Raw genomic sequence first — 21,221 nt, 5'->3', positions numbered from 1 at the left:
AAATCAGGTGATTACTTTTTTTTTCATTTATCAAAATAAAAGCTTAGAGTTAGGTATGCAAGAAGCTATTGGATCTATTGAGGCCTTCACGTTCGGGACATCAGCGGCTGCGCATGACAAGTTATACGGCCCCTTAGGGAACACACTCGCACGCAAACACGAACGCTTCTTTTACAGCGAAAGCTGTTATGAGATCATTTCACCGGCCGTTTTTGGCGCCGTAGTTGTCCGCCGCCACCGCCGCCACCGCCGCCGCCGCCGGTGTCCGTAACCAGTATCGCTCGAAATAAGAAAAAAAATTCCAGGATGGAACGAGGTTCGAACCTGGGCCCTCTGCGCGGGAGCCCAGTATTCAACCTCTGAGCCATGCCGGTGCTTGAAACTGCTTTGCAAAAAGGTCCTATACAGGCTTCATGTAGAGAAGGAACCACATTAGCATATGCAATATAGCGTTGTAGAAGAGTAAAATAAGCACCAAGCGTCGCACAACGCGAATTCTGTAACACGGCGTCACACAATGCGAATTGCGCAACGAGTAGGTTGTTGAATACTTCGTACCCATTACAAAGGGCTCTGCCATAATTCTTCATCGTCATCAGGCACAGCATCAACAAAGTGCGCATAATGCCTTACATGCGTTTAGCAGGTACCAACGCTCTCCGTAGAATGACGAAAAATGGCACAGTGCCTGCTGCTCTACTTTTCAAAAATTCCAATGATTTATGGCGTAGGGGGTTCCTCGCAAGTGCACTTGTATTGGTTGCCAAGGAAGCCCATAAGCGCATGATCCACTTCCTCGGGGTCTCAGTGAAATTACAATGGTTTATAGCGTAGTGGGTTCCTCGCAAGTGCACTTGTATTGGTTGTCGAGGAAGCCCATAAGCGCATGATCCATTTCCTCGGGTCTCAGTAAAGTTCTTCGCCCCCCCCCCCCTCCGTCTCTTTTCCACGTCAACGTATGTTATACAGCATGACGGGAGAGGGAAATAGCGACCGGGCGTCACCCAATGCAAATTACATAACTGGTGAGCCGTTTAAAGATTCCAACCCATTACAAAGGGCTGAGCCAACATTCTTCATCGTCATCAGTCGTCGCGTCAACAAAGTGCACATAATGCCTTACAGACGTGTAGCTGGTGCCTCGCTCTCCGCAGAATGACGAATAATGGCTTAGTAGGTGCTTCCCAACTTCTCAAAAATTGTGATTTATGGCGTAGTGGGTACCTTTCTAGTGTACTTGTATTGTAGCCCCAAGAGTGCTTAACGGGCTCTAGAAACGCCGCTCTTCCAGCTTTCGCTGTGACTGTGCTGCGGTTTCAGCGCAGGCCTGGCGTTTTTTCAGTGGTGCAAGCTTTCTTTGAAATCATCGCTGCATAGTACTTTAGTACCGAACAATAGATGGCGGCTGGCAATGCCTGATCGTGCTCCTAGTTTTCACTTAAGCATAGAAAAAAATTTACTTTCCTGACAAATAAGAAGAGAGAGAGAGGAGGAAAATGAAAAGCGGGAGTAAACCAGGCGAACGTCCGGTTGCTACCCTGCACAGGGAAGGGGAGTGGGGGATAAGAGGAAGGAAATGAGAGAGAGAGAGAGAGAGAGAGAAAGAGCGAGGAGTGACGCTTCAGCCGAGTCAACGTTTATAGAACCAGGTAAGCTGCGAAACTCCCCGCGTCAGCCAACCCGTCGAGCGGCGCCAGGGCAGCTTCCGGTTTGGTGGCGCTGGCGGCGCAACAAGCTTCCGCTAGCAGACGAAAACGCGTAGCGGCCCGCGTGGCAAGACGCCGAGTCAGACGTTCAGAATGGGCTTCGTTGTTTACATCGCCGACTGTATATTATCGAGATTTTTCGTTGCGCTGCCGCTGCAGCGTAAACCTGAGTAATATTTAGCAGCAGTAAGGCAAAGTCAGTAAAGCTATGGCTTTCTAGACTGCCCACGATAACTGATGCTCGATAGCCTAACATACGAGTCTTTCCATTACCCTATAAGAAATTAACTATATGACGCATTCCCATAGCGTAATTCTTAGCTAAAGTGAATGTTTGGGCGTGTTGGTACTTCCATCTTTTCGTTTTGGACTGTGCAAGTATTGCGCGGTGTTAACGAATAAATCTTTGTTGTAAGTCAGCGCTGTTGTTTGTGCATTCCTTTTTGTGGTTGTCCGTCTTTTTTGCGCTGTTTTCTTTCCGATAGTTCTTCACTTTATATTTTTTGAAGTGAGGCGTTTTCACTCTGTATCGCGGCTGTCGTTATTCGCAATCATTGAGCGGTAAAATTGCCGCACGCCACACTTTCAGTCCTGCTACAGAAAAAAAAAATATCTATTATTTACGTACGCACGCCATGCAGTGAAACGATTTTTGAGATATGGCATGTATAGTGTGATGCACACAAACGGCACGATTTATTTGCAGTCTGAAGCATTAAACCTTATCAAAACAGCTCCAATTAGTGTAAAATATTATTTACAGCGCAATTTTTAGAATCACTCAAATCAAGGCAAGTTCGGGAATATCGTTGGAACGCATCCTTCCCGAGGCTCCTTTCCGCTGGCGATTTCAGCCTTAATTCTTACCATAAACCATGTGAGTGAAAGTCTTCAGGATGTCTTCCTCGTGAAGGTGCATATCATGCACACATACGTGATGTGTCGGTCAGTTTCTTATCCTCACGAGGAATGGCGTGATCCCACTGCCACTCGCTGGTTCGTTTCATGTTTCACTTTTTGAGCGCACAATTGAACAAGGACGAAAAGCGACGCGGACGCCAAGCGCTGTGTCCGCGTCGCTTTTCGTCTTTGTTCAATTGTGCGCTCAAAAAGTGAAACATGAAAGACCACATGCCAAGCATACGCTCTTTTCGCTGGTCCGGATCACGCGGGGCACAAATAGGGTTACCAGCCGTCTCAGGACTTCGCGGGACTGTCCCGACTTTTCATGCAGCGTCCTGCAGTCGTCCCTGTCGGGACAGCTATATGTCCGGGATTTATTCGGGACCATCCAGTTAAAATTTTTATGTGATCCAACGCACACCCGACAATGCACGTCACGTTCCAGAACACGATGTTCTGACGAATAGCACGCACGAAGCAATGTTGGGTGGTAGCGGTGGATTCGAAGGTCTTTAAATACCTTTGGCTGATTTCGGCATGAAGCGCGACAATTTTACGAGTACACCTCTCAGCAAGAGGAAATGTTGCGAGCAGCACGTAGGCTAGCTGAATTACAACTTCAAGAGGCGCCAATACCGCAATTAAGAAAACTGAATTCGCTGGCTCCCTATGTTAGTTTACCCCGCCTCCCTTCATTGAAGAGTTAGTGACCCTAGGCACAAAAGAAACGTCGTGATGTCTCGGATTTCCTGTAACCGCCGTACAGCCGGGAACAACAATATGGTCGGCATGGTGAGACACGCAAGACACCCGAATAAATCCGGACATTACTATAGCGTCCCGACAGGGATGACTCAGGACGCTGTATGAAAAGTCGGGACAGTCCGGAAAGCGTAAAACTGTTCACGCAGAAAGCAGCCTCCACTGATACTAATGCACCGCAACATTCACCGCTGGCTGAAGAGAGTGGAGTGAGTGAATCCTGTTGCGACAGCAGCGCCACATCTGTCGCTGATAGCGGCAGCGCCGCGCAACATCGCTCAGTTTTGCAACTGACCTGGATCTATAAGCGTTGCTCGCCGCTGCGCTGTTGGTGTCTCAAGGAAATCGGTCGCCAACAGACGACGATGAGGAGGACGACGATAACGAGGACGATGATGGCGACGTCATTGCGCAGCACGTGCGGCAAGCGTGCGAATGCGAGGAGACGACTGCGAACAGCGCGGAAGTGACGTCACACTTCTGTGTGCTGACGTGATCGAGCGCTGCAGCCGCTAGGTGGTGATAGTTGCACCCGGAGGCTTGTCGTTTTTGAACCGAAACTGACACTGGTCGGTAATGAGGAGCCTGTAATTAATTATCTGTCGCGCGCTGCAGCAAACGATGTGCCGTGTTATGACTACAGGCCCCAGCAACACATTGCAGCAAAAAACCGCGAGGCCAAAATTTTTGTGTCAGTACCCCTTTAAGGTTGTCTCCTAGCAAGTCTTCGTTGGTAAAAGTAAATTCACAATGCACTCTGAAATAATGAGACTGAGCTCGTCAAGTTTTGAGAAGATTTGCTATACCCTGATCCGAGAAAATATTTCAAAACCAGTGCTTAACACTTACATAATTGGCACTGTGGTTGCAGTAATGGTTAAAAAAGAAGTCAGGTCTCTCATATGACTTGCAGTCAAGGAGGTTAAAAAAAAAACTTCTGGAGTGGAGGTCCCCTATACGCGCCACGCGAGCGGGTGAAGCCTGGGAAACTGGTTGGCAGCCATCTTGCTCCAGGCAAGAGGCAGCGCAGGCAGCGTAACTGTGAGCTTTCACAGAGGCGTTTCAGCACGAGAACTGGACAGATAATGTCACTTATTTGGCCAAATTTTTTCTTTCCAAAATGAAGCACATGGTGGTGTTAATAAGTGGTACATAAGATTTTATTCATCCCCGGCTTTTATACAATTTCAAAGAAGAAAGAAGCATGTACAATGTGGTTTACACATGAATCGATAAAGCAACAAATTCACGATAACTTCAAAATGCATCATAATGCAGACAGTCATGAAACTAACCGTACGAAACACGCGCCCTTAAAACTAAACACAGCAAAGAAAAGATACAAAAGCAGACCATTTGACCAGTTTGCTGCAGCTCTTGTTTACGCATAATGCAGACAATCAGGAAACTAACCATATGAAACACGTGCCCTTAAAAAGTAAACACAGCAAAATAAGAGATACGAAAGCAGATTAATTGACTAGCTTGCTGCAGCTCTTCTTTACGCTCGTCTACAAAGTTTTAAAAATAGCAGTCCTTGTCAGCTACGTTCTTACTCCACTCTTGGAGTTTTAAATGCGAAGCATTTCTTAGTGAACCTTTGGCACATTCAGCGTTTCTATTAGAGCACTGCACGGGGCCGGACCGGCCCGAAAGCCCGGGCCGGGCCGGGTAAGGGATAGTTGGATCGGGCCCGGGCTGTGCTCAGGCCCGTGATCTTCGGGCTCGGGTCGGGCTCGGGCTTGGGTTGGGCTCGGGCCTGAGCCAGGCCCGTATTAGGCCAGGGTCTCATACGTATCTGTATGATTGCGTGTGTACGTTGTTTGGCTTTGTTTTTGTTGTTTTGTGGGGTTTAACTCTCCGAAGTGACCAAGGCTATATGAGACGCCGTTGTTGAGGTCTCCGGGTAATTTAAACCACCTGGAGTACATTGGCGTGCACAGAAATTGCACAGTACAAGACGTCTACAATTTTGCTCCATCGGTATGCTACACGTAATTTCAAGAAACGCCTAATATAAGTTTCCTCTGTTATAGTGAGTGAAAGACGTTCTTGGGCACCGTGTAAGGAACGGTAAAGTGCCTAGATTAGTGTATATAAGATGTGTTCACTTGGCGCTCTAATAGACAGTTGGTGTGGAATCCCTTAGTCCGGTCTTGCTTTAAGGCGTAACATTTTCAAAGATCGAAGGTGGTCACACGAAGACGACGAGACGGCCACCTTCTGGGAACAGCGAGGACGGTGGCTCGCTCGCTAACGGGTGTGCCTCGCTTTGACAGATCTATGGCACTGCAGTGGTGGTGACTCGGGGAAGAAGGGTGGGACGAAGAACCTTCTTGTTTTGAACACGAAAACATAGTGTACGTGGGTGCAGTTTCCTGCCGAGGAGTCAACACGGCAGCTTTATGTAACGCTGCCCAGCCTGGTGTATTCCTCCCAGAAACAGCTAGAGCACGTTTTCTTTTTTCATTGCATTGTGCAATAGATGAAGTTTGCAGGAGACTTGTTCTATTACTCAACATCCCTCGCTCGTATGCAGTTGATGTAGACTCAAACTAAAAATGTCTGCCATGTTTATTTTTTCCCACTTTATGGAGGTATTTTGTAGTCGTTCTTGGAAATGCAAAAATAAGATTGCGTGGTTAGCACTGCGTGCGTACATGAAACAGCCAGCTATGACTCCAATTATATTTTATATTGCCCTGCAATTATTCGCAAGAGTGTACGGGCGTAATTATCAGAAAGTATACACGTACCAGTGAAAGTCGTGACACTGAAAGAAGTTCCTTAAACAATCTCTAGATAATATCTGGTGTGCGGCAGGTATCTTCACAATCACCGAAGGTTGGACCGTGTCTCCTTTATGCTTAAGGCATAAGTAGCTGAAACGGGCCGGGCCCAAACCTTTCGGGCCCGGGCCGGGTACGGGCCACATTTAAGAACACCGGGCCGGGCTCGGGCGGGCCGGAACATGGCGTTTTCGGGCCGGGCCCGGAAAAATCGGCCCGTGCAGTGCTCTAGTTTCTATCTACGAATCTGTCTACCTAGCCGCCTACGCCTGGGTGCTCTCATGATAGCCTCCTTAACTTGGTGTAGACCAAAATCGGCATGGGAGGGTAAGAGGATTTGACGAGTATGACCGTCGGGTCATGACATGAATAACGTTGAATCCTGTCGCGTAGGTCGTTAAACCCTCTCCAGCAGACAAGTGTGGCACATACCCGTTCACCACGGGCCGCGGTGTACGGTTATGTGCCACAGGTGATATGACAGTTTATATCTACCTAGGAACGGCGAGAACAGACATTAGTAATTTAAATGCAAGTGTGTTAAGAAAAACCAACATTGGCAGCGTTGACCTGACGGACGGAAAGAATAAATATTAGGATCACAGCAGGAATCGAACCCAAGCATTCTGCGTGGCAATCAAGTATTCTACCACAGAGGCACGTCAGGTATATAGACTGGTTTGGAAAAACAGCCTATGCAGGGCGCAATGTCGGTGCAACGTCAAGTGTGGTTGTGGTGCTGGCTATCTAATTTTGCAAAAAAGCAATACACAGTACGTATGTACTCCTACGATACAGGCTTCATATCAGATTAACGTCTGTGGTTTCAGTGTTGGCTCCGCTTTTATAGCAGTATAATAAACATTAAATTTCATTCCTATGATTCAGCAAGCTATATTGAAGCATTGCTCGACCCCACAGGAATACATTAAAGAAAGTACGTATGATATCCACATGGTTGCACTATAAGGTACACTTAGTTTCAATAATACTGACGTATGTACTCTAACGTGAGGGCCGACGTTACGTCGCACCATAAAGTTGCCCTTTAAACGCCAGTGTTGTCGACGTGCCTGGTAAGTCCACGATGTCCACACAGCTACTACACTTACAAAAACACGTTGATCCTCGTAATGCTTGGCTTGAACTCGAACTCGTAATGCTTGGCTCAAAGCCATAAAATACAGCATAAAAGTACTCGCTGACTGGTTCGCAGGAAACAGATTCCCACAACGCATGAGATCTGCCGAATTTTTTTTCCGGTTGACTTCTTTTGAAATGTGTTGAAGCCTGATTTTACAGCAAAAGCTGTTATCAGATCACAACAGCAGTAAGGTAGTTGTCCACCACCGCCGCCGGTATCCGTAACCATTATCGTGCGAAATAGGAAAAAATGAAATAAATAAAAATAAACAGGCTCAGATGGGATTTGAACCCGGGTCCTCTGCGTGGCAGTCGAGTATTCTACACAGAGCCACGTTAGTGACTGGACCTCCTTTGCGAAAACATCCTTACAGGCGTCATGTCGGGCAAGGAATCGCGTAAAATGTGTAATATAGCGTGTCAGAAGAGTAAAATAATGACCAGACGTCACACAATGCTAATTGCACAACGAGTGACCGGTCGTTAATTGCTTCAAATCCATTACAAAAGGCTCAGCCATAATTCTTCGTCATCAGCCACAGGCAGCATCAACAAAGTTCACATAATGCCTTACAGATGTGTAGCGGGTACCTCACTTATCCGCAGAAAAACGAATAATCGTATAGTGATTGCTTTCCTACTTCACAAAAATTATGATTTGCGGCGTAGTGGGTACCTTGCAAGTGTGCTTGTATTAGTTTCCCCAAGAGAGCTTAGAACGGGCTCTAGAAAGGCCGCTCTTCCAGCTTTCGCTGTGACTGTGCTGCGCGCTCCGAGCAGGCCCGGCATTTTTTATATACAGCTTGGCAATCTTCGACAAATTGCAAATGTGGTTATTTTGTGGATCGCAGTCTAAAAAATGATACATCCACAACACTCGCTTGTCACCAGAGCAGTGGAGAAATTCTCCATCTGTGGAACTTCCGCGTGGGCCCAAGCGACCACCCACACGTTTTCTGCCTGGAGGAATATGGCGGTCGTCGGCTTCAGCGGCGGCGCGCCGCCTCCACTCCAGAAGTTTGTTTCAACCTCCTTGCTTGCAGTAGTCAAGATCTTTCCACAAAATGAATTAATATAGAGTTTTAAAGAACTGCTTTGGTGTCTTCTTCAGTCACCTATTCAAATGCGACTTTTTAGTGTATCCACGTGCAGAAACGTGGAGGTCATGGAAATGTTGCAAACACTCCTAATAATGAAACCTGAAACATTGGATCTGAAGCAACACACGTCCCAGTAAAGTTATTCTTGTTTGCTTTATGGCAATGTGTAAAACTAGCATAACCATGCTATCATAGCCCCGTTTTGTGGAGACATTGGGGGCAAATATTAACAGAGAAAGTGAGTCACTTCACTATGCTCCCACAGTGTGATAACAGTATGACATGAATAATATGGCCTACGTCTCACAAAGTGGTTTTAAGCAGCTTAACAACATTCGTACTGAGCATTATTTTTGAAGAGTGCAGATTTGTTAGCTCCATGTCTACGGCTACTCTTGTGAGAGTATGAAATGCAATGAACAAATCTTTCATCACTCTGCAGTAAAATTGATTTGAATTACGAGTGTTTGTAAGCTTAACAGGACTGCGATGCGAGTTAGTTGGTTCATGATCCCAAATCAAGTTTGTAAGATGGTAATTCTTTCAGTCTAACTCCTGCTCGTTTAGCTTTACCTTCTTTAAGATTGGGCACCCGACTGAACTACTGCATCGTAAAACACCAAATAAAAGCAGGAAGCCACATCTGCCACAACTCATGGAGGCGTAATTTAACGCCGCTCTTCATACTCGAAACTCGACGGAAGTGAAAACACCTTACCGAGTACGGCCCGTCCTTTTTCAGACTGCTCTGCGATGTAGCGTCCGATCGGCGCACATCCTGTTAGTTCAATCCCAGAGTCTACCTTCACCGTGGGGACCTGCACGTTTTCATGGGGACGTTAAACAACAAACAAACAAAATAGCCCAGCTTGCCCTAAGTTGCGCAATGCTGGGTCACAGCAAAGCTGGTGGGCACCTCTCTCTCCCTCTGTTTTTCTCATTCTCTCTCTCTCTAGTCGTTCTCTCGCCTTCTATCTTTTTCTCCCTTTGCTTCAGTTACTTCTCTCTATTTCTCTCGTTCTCTTCCTTTCTCCCTCTCTGTACTAGTTCTCTCGCCCATCACAGTTACACTGAAACCTCGATATAACGAACACGGATATAACGAAATATCGGTTATAACGAAGTAAGTGAAGAATAGTCTTGCAATACATAGTGTCAGCAATAGACGTCTATAACGAATTTTCGGATATAACGAAGGTATTTTCATGTAAGATGTAACTTCATTACAATGAGGTTTGAGTGTATTGCATCCCGCTCCGGACAAATCGGCGTACGTGTTCCGGTAGCGATGCAGAAGAGGACGATGAGAGCGCGTGTGGATTCATGATGATGATAGTTTTCTTTTTGCGCCACGCGGCAAAACTCGAGCATAACACATACATCCGTCTCAAGAGCTACCGGTGCCGTTAAACTACAACCCAAGGTCACATCTCCCGTACGCACACCTGAAAACCAGCGCAACCCGAGTACGTCGTAATCCGGAGCATACTTCGACGCAGCTTTCGCAAAACTACGACGTCGGAAACGTTGCTACGCTTTCCGCGAAGTGCGCCTCCGTCTACGTGGAGCTGGTTTACTTTCGGCCATGACACGAGTCAACTATAACACAACAAAAACAATGAATGAAGACCCCGAGGTTACGGATGCACAGCGGGGTTCGTTTACGACGCTGTCTATTTGAACATCCCTGCGATCAATCTATCGCGCACTTCATACAGAATTGACAGCGCGATCAAACAAAGCGGGCCGCTGATGCGAAAGTTCTGCGTGAAAGAAACAGCAGTCATGAACACGTAAACACACACGACAAACACCGTTCAGTATTACGCTAACGTCGTATGTCGACGCTGGAGGTTTGAAACGCCGATCGGAGTTGGCGGATCGAACTGTCGCTCACCTGCTCTTTGAACTGGATATTTAAGCTCTCCGCAGGAACATTTAGGAAATCGAGGAAATGCTTTATGTGGGCTACCATCTTGGACACCGGCTCGCGCTGATGCTGACGCTGGCGTTCGTTTTTGCTGCTGCAGCGCGAGTTGCGATAAGCGAAGGCGAGTTCTTATAAGCGACCTACATACCTTTACTATAGTAAATTTTGCGACTACTGAAAATACGTGGTAATGCGTAATACTCATAGCATTTAAAAAGATAATGCCCGATTATTTAGATACCAGTCACTTATCTCAAAGGCCATGTACACAGCAAGCGCCGAACCATGGCCGAACACGTCGTGGTCGCCATGTTTAAAACACCGCTTTCATAACCATGGCAACTGCGACTGCACAAATGGTGGCAATCGTAAAAGAGCACTCTGAAGGGCCTCAAAGAACTCGTGTGTTTCGTGGATTAATGAAGTCTTTATTTAAACGCGCTGTCGTATAATTGCCGGGCGTTTCAGTGAACATTCGGTAATTGTGCTGCGCGGTAATTAAGCGCTGTCGAGATGCTTGACCCTGGTATGTCATCTCTGTTAATCCCGTTACTTTGCATGTGCACGACAGTGTAATCCTAAAGCAAGTTCCAGCTATAATGCTACGTGTGCCTCTTGTATTCTATTCCACGCCTCACGGTTCATTTACTGCATCCATCTATCCTCTACATCGCGCCCACACTTGTCACCTATGAAGTTTCGCTGTCATACACTGCACTGATGCTGATAGACTCAGAACTGTTTTGACTTGCCGGTGCTCTAGTGGTCATATTGCCTGACTGCTGACCCAAAGGTCGCAGGATCGCATCCCGGCCGCGGCGGCCGCATTTCGGCGGAGGCGAAATGCTAGAGGCCCCTGTATTTGGATTTAGGTGCACGTTGAAGGACCACGGGTGCGTCCCTCATATTCATATCGTGATTTTGGCACGTAAAACCCCAACAATTATGTTGTGTTTTGACTTGCTGTAACTGTAGAAACGAAGGCGATAAACATGGGCAATTAGCTTCACCAAAGCGCTGGCATGACATCATCGTTTGCGTGCTATTTGCATTCGAATAACTGTTGTGTGCGACTTCGCTTTCCTAAGGCAGCGCACCTAGTTACCGCCTTTGTTCTTGTTTTTGCAGTCCAAATACTGTGGCTAGTGGCGGTGGCCGCCCTGTGGGGTTTCTCAGCTCCACTCCTGCGTAGAGGAGGCAAAGGCGTGGAGGATATCAAACGCGATGGAGCACTGAGCCAGTGGCTCGCTGAAGTGAAGTTTCTCGCCACCAGGCCGCAGGTAAAAAGGTCTTGATTGCTTACCTGACATTTCAGCTAGAGCACACGTGAAAGAACAGATGTTTGGGGCTCTCATACGTCCTTAGATAAGATTGGCGCTGCTTGAATAGTTTTAATGGTGTGGGAATGTTTACATGGAAGATACATACATGTTGTTGGTTAGCACATTATTATTGTGACATTATCTAGGAATCACAATAACTGGAAAGTTAGTTAGTGAGTAAGTAATGTGTTCCAAATCCCTTTTGACTCAGGGCAGGCATTTTAAGCGTCACAGGAAAGAAGAAGAATTATATGTTATGTATATAGCTTTTGTTGTTCTGTTCATGCACTGACGGTTGTCATGGTGTCATACACAGCACACAGAAATAGTTTGGTCAAGGTCGAGCCAAGCCGTGTTTGGTTGATTGGCATAACAACTGTGGAAGCACAAACACACACCGGGGAATAACTGTTTGATCAAACATGGGGAAGGTGGACCCATTCTTGTAAAAAAAAATGCAATCCTTAGGCAAGACCACGATGGCTTTTTCATCAACTGGGAAGCTTTCTTTCTGTGAAATTTGTACAAATTGTGTTGTAGCATTGTGCTACAAACAGGTGGCTAATTTTTTTTTCCTTTCATAAATGTCCTCCACCTTTCAGGCTTCCATAGAACTGAATTGACATTCATTAGACTGGGAGTGATTCATCAACATAAAACTCGGCTGCTATGACAGCATCGAGCTAAAACAGGAAATAATGTGATCTTCTCGAGTCTGCGTTGTCATTTGCTGTGCACACGAGATTGCCGTCATCCGCAACCTTCGAAATATGTGCACATTCGCCACCCCTTGCAAAGGCTGCATGGTGTGCAAATTCCCAAGAGCCGAAGCCGCATAGTAGAGTAGTGGTTAGCATGACCAGTGCTTGAATGGACACAGCCACAGCAGCATGAGTTCACGTTTTAAATGCACCGTGCACACAGAAGGCAAAGGACACAGGCATGTTAATAAACAGGCACTGCATGTGCCCAGTGTACCACCCTACACCACTGGTTGAAGCAAACAAACCAGAGGTGTAGTATACAGCATACCACTGTCCTGTGACTCTGTGTACATAGGGCAGAGAGGGCGCTGCATGAACGATAGGGCAAGAGAACTTGCAAACAGTGTCCAAGCATGCGCAGTCAAAGGCCACCTTTCAGCCCATTTTTGGAATTGTGGGTGCCAAGCTCTCTTCGACAGCGCTGAAGTGATTGCTAAAAGAAGCAACACGGACACTTGTGTAATTATCGAGGCGATCGTCATAAAAACGAAAGGCACAGTTTGCATCAGCGCTCCGTCAGTGGCATTATCTCAGAAGCAAATTGACTGCCTTCACCTACATCGCCCTTTGTAACCTCGGTAAAGCAGCTTGGCATACACTCCTAGCTGTATACAACGGCTCGTGGTGCAACGGATTGTCCCCGCCTTGTCCCCCTGCTCAAACCACGTAAATCTCCTCTGGACTTGGCCTCCTATCGCCCCATCGCGCTTGCCAGCTGTTTTGGAAAGGTGATGGAGAGGATGATACTGACTCGCATAGAGTGGTACCTGGAGCACAACGACATATACCCTGATGCTATGACTTGCTTTCGGCGTGGACGGTCTTCTATAGATAATGTTATTGACCTTGTCATGTCGGTACAGCAACAAAAAAGCCTAAAGAGATTATCTGTGGCAATGTTCTTGGACGTGAAAGGCTCATATGACAATGTATTGCATGAAGCCATTCTGGACGCCTTGGGTAACATTGGATCGGGGGCCGCGTCTATCACTGGATTTACAGCTATTTGAAGGACAGAACCTTCTTTGTTCAGACAAAAAGTGGTACAACAACGCAACATTGTACTTGTCGCGGCGTACCTCAAGGTGGAGTCCTGAGCCCCATACTCTTTAACCTTGCGCTCATCAGTCTTGTTGAGGTTCTTCCGCGGTCTGTGCATCTGTCAATATACGCAGACGACATCTGCATCTGGGCATCAGGGGTCACACGTCTACACGTACGAGCCAGGCTTCAGCGAGCGGCTACACTGACGGCAAACTACCTCCAAGGACGGGGACTGGAACTGTCGTCTGAGAAATGCTCACTGGTTGCGTTTATGCGCAAGGTAATGACCCCATACGTCATCAAAATCAATGGGCGCACTACCAGCTATGTGAAGACCCACCGTTTCCTGGGAGTAATCATAGATCGCGACTTGTCCTGGAGCCCCCAGATCGCCTACATGAAAAAGAAACTCGCCATGATCACACACGTCCTAAGGTTTCTTGCGCGAAAATCGTGGGGTGCATCTGTACGAGCGATGCTTCAACTGTATACTGCTCTTTTCCTCGGCTTCATGCGCTACAGTTTACCTGTACTGGGCAGGACCCAAAGAACAAACGTACGCGTACTCCTGTCGATTCAAGCACAAGCACTGAGCCTTGGGCTTCCGAGATGCGCGTTCTCAGCAGCGACTGTCGTCATCGCTCGTGATTACCCGATCACAACATACATTCGCGTCAATACTTTAAGAATGCACATAAGACATGCCGCCCGGATTCCATCACACCACCTCGCCTCACTTCCAGCTGCTAGGCCACACTCTGCGTTCAGCGGTATTATTGCTTCGCATCGCGCAGTGATTCCCACGAACTTCACGCACGCAGCAAGACCGCCGTTGCCGTTGTGGTGTCTACATCCACTGGAAGCCCTGATAACCATTCCCGGTATACAAAAGAAAAAACAGTCGTCATATCTGGCCCTACAACAAGCCACTCTAGTGTTCCTGCATGAAAAACACAGTGGACACCTTCACAGTTACACTGACGGTTCAGTTTCTTCTACAAGCTCAGCAGGGGCAGTGGTTATACGCGAGAAATCCGTCACCATAAAGTTCAAGACGTCGCATTTGACATCATCGACGGCTGCAGAACTCACCGCCATCCGTGCTGCTCTAGAGTTCGTAGTTGAAGAGCCGCCACAGGCGTGGTCAGTCTTCTCCGACTCCAATGCAGCCCTCCAGTGCATTATGTCACCTTATCGTCATGGACCAAATGAACAGTTAGTCGCTGAGATAAGACTGCTTTATCACCGCGCCATTGAGAAGCAGCACAGCATAACCTATCAGTGGATACCGGGCCATTGCGGTATCTACGGAAATGACCGTGCTGATGAAGCCGCCTGATCTGCCCATGATGCTTTCCATTGTGCAGCTATACCGCTGTCAAGAACGGACGCCGCAACAAGGCTTCGTTCACTTGCACGTGAACTGACACTGGCACAGTGGAACTCGACAGAATTTACTAACGCCCGTCTTCACAACTTGGACCCGAATCTACAGCTCCGTCTTCCATCGAGAATAACTAGAGCTGAGGAGACGCTCCTGTGCCGCCTGTGGCTCGGGGTGGCCTTCACGAAGGCCTACTCATTTCGAATTGGAATGGCCAGCAGCCCGACATGTGATAACTGTAGCTGCGAGGAGACAATCGCCCGTCTTTTCTGTGAGTGTCCTCGCTTCAGTGCACAAAGAGAAGAACTGTCCAAAGTGTTTGATAGACTCGACAATTGTCCACCGTCGGAGGAAAAGATCTTAGGATACTGGCCGAAACTGTCCTCGGCACGGAAAGCTTTGAAAGCGTTGTTGCGCTTTTTGCGCAATACTAGTCTCATAGACAGACTTTAAGCAGTGTCGTTTATCGTATCTTTTTTTTCTTTTTTTTCTTCTTCTTCTTCCTCTTATTTTTGTAACGTCTCTTTTCTATTGCCTTTCACTCCCCCTTCCCCTTTCCCCAGCACAGGGTAGCCAGCCCGTCTGAGAACTGGCTAACCTCCCTGTCTTTCCGTTTTTCTTCTCCTCCTCCTCCTGACTGCCTACATGACAAGAGCCCCACTCTATTTAACATGGTTAAACATTTTTTTAAATCTTTGTGACCACCAGTTTTAAAACTGCAGATAGTTGCACCTATATATTGTGCCGAGGGTTCCAATAAAACATCAGTTGTCAGTCAGCAGTAACCTCGTGTTTCTTTCTTTCCATACATCTAGTGTTTGCTGCAACTACTCAACAAACAAACCAGGTCAGAATGTTTAGTATGTGCACGGTTTATGTTAGTTCCACAATTTCTCGCCATCTCGGCTTTATGCTTTGTGATTGGAGATATGCGCAGGTTGAGCTTGTACAATGAAACTTACATGTCACTGGGCTTGGTGACCTATGGCAACTAAATGCACCCTTGCAGAGCGTATGGTCATGCTAAAGGATAGCACTTGTGTTTATTCCAGAGTGTGGGCCTCCTTGGTTTGCTAAGGTACTGTAAGTGCTTAGACACTCAATAGCAGCTTGAATTAGTGTGACTCATAAAAAGAAAAAGAAAAACATGACACACATGAAGAGACAGGAGAGCACTCAGCTTCCAACTGTCTGTTTCGTGGCCTTCTGTCTGATCAGAAACAATCAGATAGAACGCCGTGAAATACACAGTTGGGAGTGTGTGTGTGTGTGTTTTTTTCTTTATACGTCACAATAATTCATGCTGCTGTTGTGGGACGACAGCTTGCCCAAACAGCAAACTTTGTGTTAAAAGCTCAAAGTAGTATTGTCACTTTTTAAGTAAAGATTGATTGTGTTCCTCTTCATAATACACAAAGATAACGGAAGAATAACACTGGGATATTTGTCAGTTAACAACGAATTTAATGCTTACTGATGGGATCACTGTATCTATGGTCCACTGAAACCCTAAAGTTGCTGGAAACATTTCTGGCAATGATAGAAAGGTGAATATTATGGTTAGGTCCATAGGCGTGTGCCGCGTTCCCCTTCGTGGGGGGGGCGAAGGTTTGTGGTGCCCCCCTCCCTATTAAATCAATGTATGGGGCAGACTTTGCGCCCTCCTCTTCTTAGGTGACTAGGAAGGGGGGGGCGACCACCCCCCTGCCCCCCTCTGCGCATGCCTATGGTTAGGTCTGCTTCTAGTGTCTTTAAGGCCTGTTTCAGACAGTGGAGTGCTTAGTCACTGGTCACACTTTAGTTTGTCTTGTGAGGGGACCATTCTTCTTTTTGTTCTGGAACGTTGTTCTGAGACCTGTGCAATCATTGTAGCTTGCAATCATGAATCCGGTGCTTGCACAGTTTGCGCAATATCCAGTCCGCGATGGTGACCACCGCCTAAACCTTCGATTGCCTCATTCAGCTTGTTGCTAACGAGTGTAACATGCTTATCATTTTCGATGTCTTTTCAGTACGTGATGCCATTCCTAATAAACCAGAGTGGGTCTGCAATTTATGCTCTGGCCCTTGGGTCTGCAGGTCAGTGGTGAGATTTACTGACTTCTTCTACACGTGAAGTTTGTTCTCTCGTCTTGCTTCTGAGAGCTTACTCCGTTTCATGGATCAGGTGCTATGCTGTGGAAACTATGTGCTAAGTTCAGTCAGCAAAATGTGTAAGTCCACGCGAGACTTCATTGTTTCAAACGTAGCCTCTGCGATTGGCTTCAGCTACACACTTCCGTAACTGATCCCGGAGGCCACAATACGAAAACAAAGAGATCCAGAACAACCTATTGACAACTGTATAAATAACAGGGTTTGTTTAGTTCTAAACACAAAGCACCTTCATTTATTACTCAGTCTAAAAGCAAAAAAAAAAAAAATCATATCACAGGTGGTACAATCACACAACTATTTCTTGGTGCGAATGTGTCTACCGTAAGAAGCCTCGCTAGCTTCCAAAGCATTGCACCTGATGTATGAAACGGAGTATATCTATCATTCATTCTGGCTTTGAGAAAGTGGATAGCAGATAGGCGGACAAGTTGGTTCAAATTTTTAACAATGCTTTAGCGAGATAACAAACAGGTGGGCAACAATGTTGAGAGTTGGGCCAGTTGGTACACAATTGAAGATGAGAAGCTGTTGTGTGTCTGTTGTGCTTTCAGCTCACTTTTAATCGTCAATTAGGTTGGCAGGTTGATTGATATATTCTGTCAAGTTACCTCCTTTCATTCACCTTCATCGAGTAGTGCTGCTCGAGCATTAATAAGAACTTTGAGGATGAGTTCAGCACTTCGGGGGTATCTTGGTTTGAGCTTGTTGGTATTGGTTCATAACTGAAGGAACTTTTCACTGCAAAATTGAACGAGGATAAAGAACTCATGAAACAACAGGAGAGATGCCCGTCCTGTTGTTTTGTTTTTTTCGTCCTTATTCAATTTGCACGGAAAAGGTTCTGTGGCAATCGATTCGTGAGGCAATGAATTTCGATACTGAGGCCATTCGGTGATTACGTAGAAAAGTGGTTCATGACTCCTTTAAGTGCATTGCGTAGCATTCTACCACAGTGATCACCTAAATGGCAATTTCGTCATACATTCCTTTCAGACTTGTCCTTGGCAGTGCCATTAACCAATTCTCTCAACTTCATCTTCGTTACCTTGGCTGGGCGCATTCTGGGTGAAACGACCACCAGCGCTCGTGAGTATCGCTATATGTGTAGAGTGAAGACTGTGACTTTCTACGCTGAAAGTGATGCATAATTGGAACGTGTTCACAGCATTGCCCGGCTGGTTTGACTCTATGTAGTAACAGAGTTTATTAGCTTTCAAAAAAATAAAAAAAGGGATAAAGAAAAATAAAAATAAACAAAAAATAAAGAACACAGCTTTCTCATATGATCACTGACAGTGAGCAATGTAGGCACTGCGACTGAAGCACATTAGAACGATGCTAGTAACCCTCTACACCGTGACCAACCTTCTGTGCACAATCTTTCATAAAATGTGGCTTGTTCATCATGGGTTCCGCAGAGGTCTTCAACGGTTAAATGTTCGAGAGCTGCTGGTCTACACCGATCTCTCTGGTTCGCACACAAAAGCCGAAAGCATCTTGCACTTCCTTACGTCGTGTTCCAACGCATGTTCTCTTTATTTACAGGCACGTACACTGGCATGGCTTTTGTGACCACAGGAGTGACACTATGCGTGGCTGACAAAGCCTGGAACCAGGGTTGACGTCCAACTTTTTTTTTTATGCTAGAGCATCGAGAGAGCAGTCACCGGTGATAGCAGCACGTGTCTATCATCCATGTACACCTAGGAAAGTGAGATTGTCGAGGAATTTGTACAGAAATCGTGACATTCCAGGCTCATAGTAGGTCACCTGCTGGTACACCTTGTATTTATTTAAGTGCCAAACAGAAGTATTCAAGTGCTGTAATATTGCATGTAACTTCATCTTGCGTAGCTCGGGTCCTAATGTAGTCAGCAATACGGCGCTGTCTCGTCAACTTGCAGCTATGTGCAAGCTACGCAGATTCTAATTTTTCATGCTGGCACACGTCATTTGTTACACATTGCATAGATTCTTCTACACTAGTTCTGGACAGTGCTGCATGAGGTGTTGCAAGAGTCTGTGTTTGAGTGCATTGAAGTGTCAACTTTCTTTCTTCACGCTGCACTGAATTGGTAGTGCAGAAAAACGCGGTCACATCAACGCCTAAACGTATGCTCCCACGCACCTTCGTGTTAACTACCTACTACATGTAGAAGCGTGCAAAGCTTTTTTGTGATTCTAACTGCCGTAGTTACGTAGTTCATGGAGGATATGAAAAGTGAGCTGCAGTTAGATATGGCTAGGTTAAAAAAAATGCAGTGCGTGATGAGCATTTTATGTAAATGAAAAACTTTGAAGTGGGTGTAGTGCAAGGTACTCTAGGCTTAGCTTTCTAGTTGTCAGAAAAAAGAAATAGTAAAAATGGTGCTCCTCATTCTATTTTTTGGAAATTAATTAAAAGTTGAGGACCACGCAGCATGCACTGGAATGTGAAATGATAGGAATAATACTAAAAGATCGGAGGACGGCAGAATGTGTCAGGAAAAAAAACAGGGGTTGCAAATATTCTAGTTGACATCAAGCGAACGAAATGAACCTGGGCTGGCCACGTAAGGCGTAGAACAGACAACCGGTGGACAGTAAAAGCAACAGAGTGGTTACCAAGGGATGGGAAACGTAGTTGGGGAAGGCAGGGAATTAACTAGATGGAGTGACAAAATTTGAGAAGTTCACAGGGACAAGATGGAGTCGGCTCGCACAGGATAGAATGAACAGGGAGAGGCCTTTTTCCGGCAGTGGACTAAAACAGGCCGAGAATTACGATGATCGATGATGAATTTTAGCTGAAAAGTGTGATGAAAGCTAGTTCGATAGAAAGCTGAAACAAAAATCACTTTGCAGACACACTTCAACATTTTTTTCGATGGTAGTAAACTAGACAAGCTCAAGGTTCTCTGGTATACACGAGATATTTCTAGTCTTTTTCTGGCTTGTGCACGTTTTGTCTGTATACTGTGATAAAAATCGAGGAGTGGGTAAGGCGCATGCAGAGCACCCGTGTCCTTGCCGCCTTTGTCTTGAAGTTGTGAGGATGGGCTAGCTTCCTTATTCTTGTCCTTATCCTTATCTGCTACTTCGCCATATATTTTCGTGCACATACCTTTGCTGAAGTTCTGTGGCCACATAATGCAAATAAAGTCACACTTTGTTTCCGGTTTATATCCAATCATTTCTTTTAATTCCTGCAGTGTGCAGGACACTGAAGGTTGCCTAATTTTGCTCGTGTAACTTCACTTCGTTAATTTTTTTTCAAGGGGCTCGTTTCTTCATTAGACACAGCCAAATGAATCCGACAGGCAGTTAGACCAGAAAAAGCAGAGGGGACGTTAATTGTAGTCTTTAACTATAATGCAGCAATTGTGACGTTAATTGACGTAAATTAAAGTGGACAAAAAATCAGCCTTTTCGTCGGTGGGATCCGAACCCACGCGCAATTTGAAGTTTGTGGCTTCAGATCCGACCATTGAAAACGGTGACTTTGTCTACTTTCATTCATTTTAATTATTGTCACAGTTACTACACCACAGTTAAAGACAGCAATTAATGCCCCAATGCTCTTGCTGGCCTGATTTCCTGTTGGATTTATTTGCTTCAGTAGGTTAGTCATGCAGTTGAAGCATTGATTGAGTATTGATTTGGACGTTTAATTTATCAATTTCCCTGTCTCTGCTTGTATCGCAACCTTGTGGGCTGCAGGCTTGCAAGTTGGGCTGTCGTTGTGATGTCACCTCAGTGTTGCTTGCAAAAGTGATTTTGGGAACAGCATTTCGTCGAGTTCATCTCTAGTGAATATTTTGATACTGAAAGACTGAAAGCTGTACAAACCGAACAGTTACAAAATACTGCAGCAGCAAGGGCAGCACTCTTTCTTTCGAGTTTGCTGAGTGGAAAAGAGAAATAAAAAGAAAAAAGAGCATTTCAACTAAACATGATCAAGTGTCAGTCATGTTTTTCTACAATTGTTCATGACGCTGTGCAATTTAAAAGAGGGTGTTAGAATTATAAATGTGGTGAACATGCAATGCAGTACATGATACCCATATGATTTGTTAAGGAATTAGTTTACTTGAACAGGGGGAATAATACCGTATTTTCTCGCATATAAGCCACACCAAAAAAAACAGAAAAGTGTGCTTAAAAAGTGGGCTGTGGGTAATATGCAAGAGTTATACGCTTTTTTTTTTGTGCGTGTGTGGAGTTAAAGTTAGGGGTGC

At 45.9% G+C, this 21,221-nt stretch overlaps 2 protein-coding genes across 4 annotated transcripts in view; one reads left to right on the top strand and one right to left on the bottom strand.

Moving 5' to 3' along the window:
• Positions 1-21,221, bottom strand: part of LOC119387015 (cuticle protein 65) — a 567,739-nt gene that overhangs the window by 291,228 nt on the left and 255,290 nt on the right. The gene's annotated exons all lie outside the window — the stretch shown is intronic.
• LOC119387023 (transmembrane protein 234 homolog) lies at positions 10,677-21,001 on the top strand. 2 transcript variants are annotated; one of them, XM_037654325.2, is made up of 5 exons: positions 10,677-10,859; positions 11,462-11,613; positions 16,860-16,926; positions 17,998-18,090; positions 18,550-21,001. In XM_037654325.2, the coding sequence occupies exons 1-5, from the start codon at positions 10,847-10,849 to the stop codon at positions 18,624-18,626; spliced, it is 402 nt and encodes a 133-aa protein (XP_037510253.1). In that variant the 5' UTR covers positions 10,677-10,846; the 3' UTR covers positions 18,627-21,001. The 2 variants fall into 2 exon arrangements, with proteins under 2 accessions (XP_037510253.1, XP_049269297.1); XM_049413340.1 differs by having other exon boundaries at positions 17,998-18,106; positions 20,704-20,973.

This window comes from Rhipicephalus sanguineus, chromosome 3 (assembly GCF_013339695.2).
Source record: "Rhipicephalus sanguineus isolate Rsan-2018 chromosome 3, BIME_Rsan_1.4, whole genome shotgun sequence".
In the NCBI taxonomy this organism is placed as follows: domain Eukaryota; kingdom Metazoa; phylum Arthropoda; class Arachnida; order Ixodida; family Ixodidae; genus Rhipicephalus; species Rhipicephalus sanguineus.
This window is presented reverse-complemented; position numbering and strand designations above follow the sequence as displayed.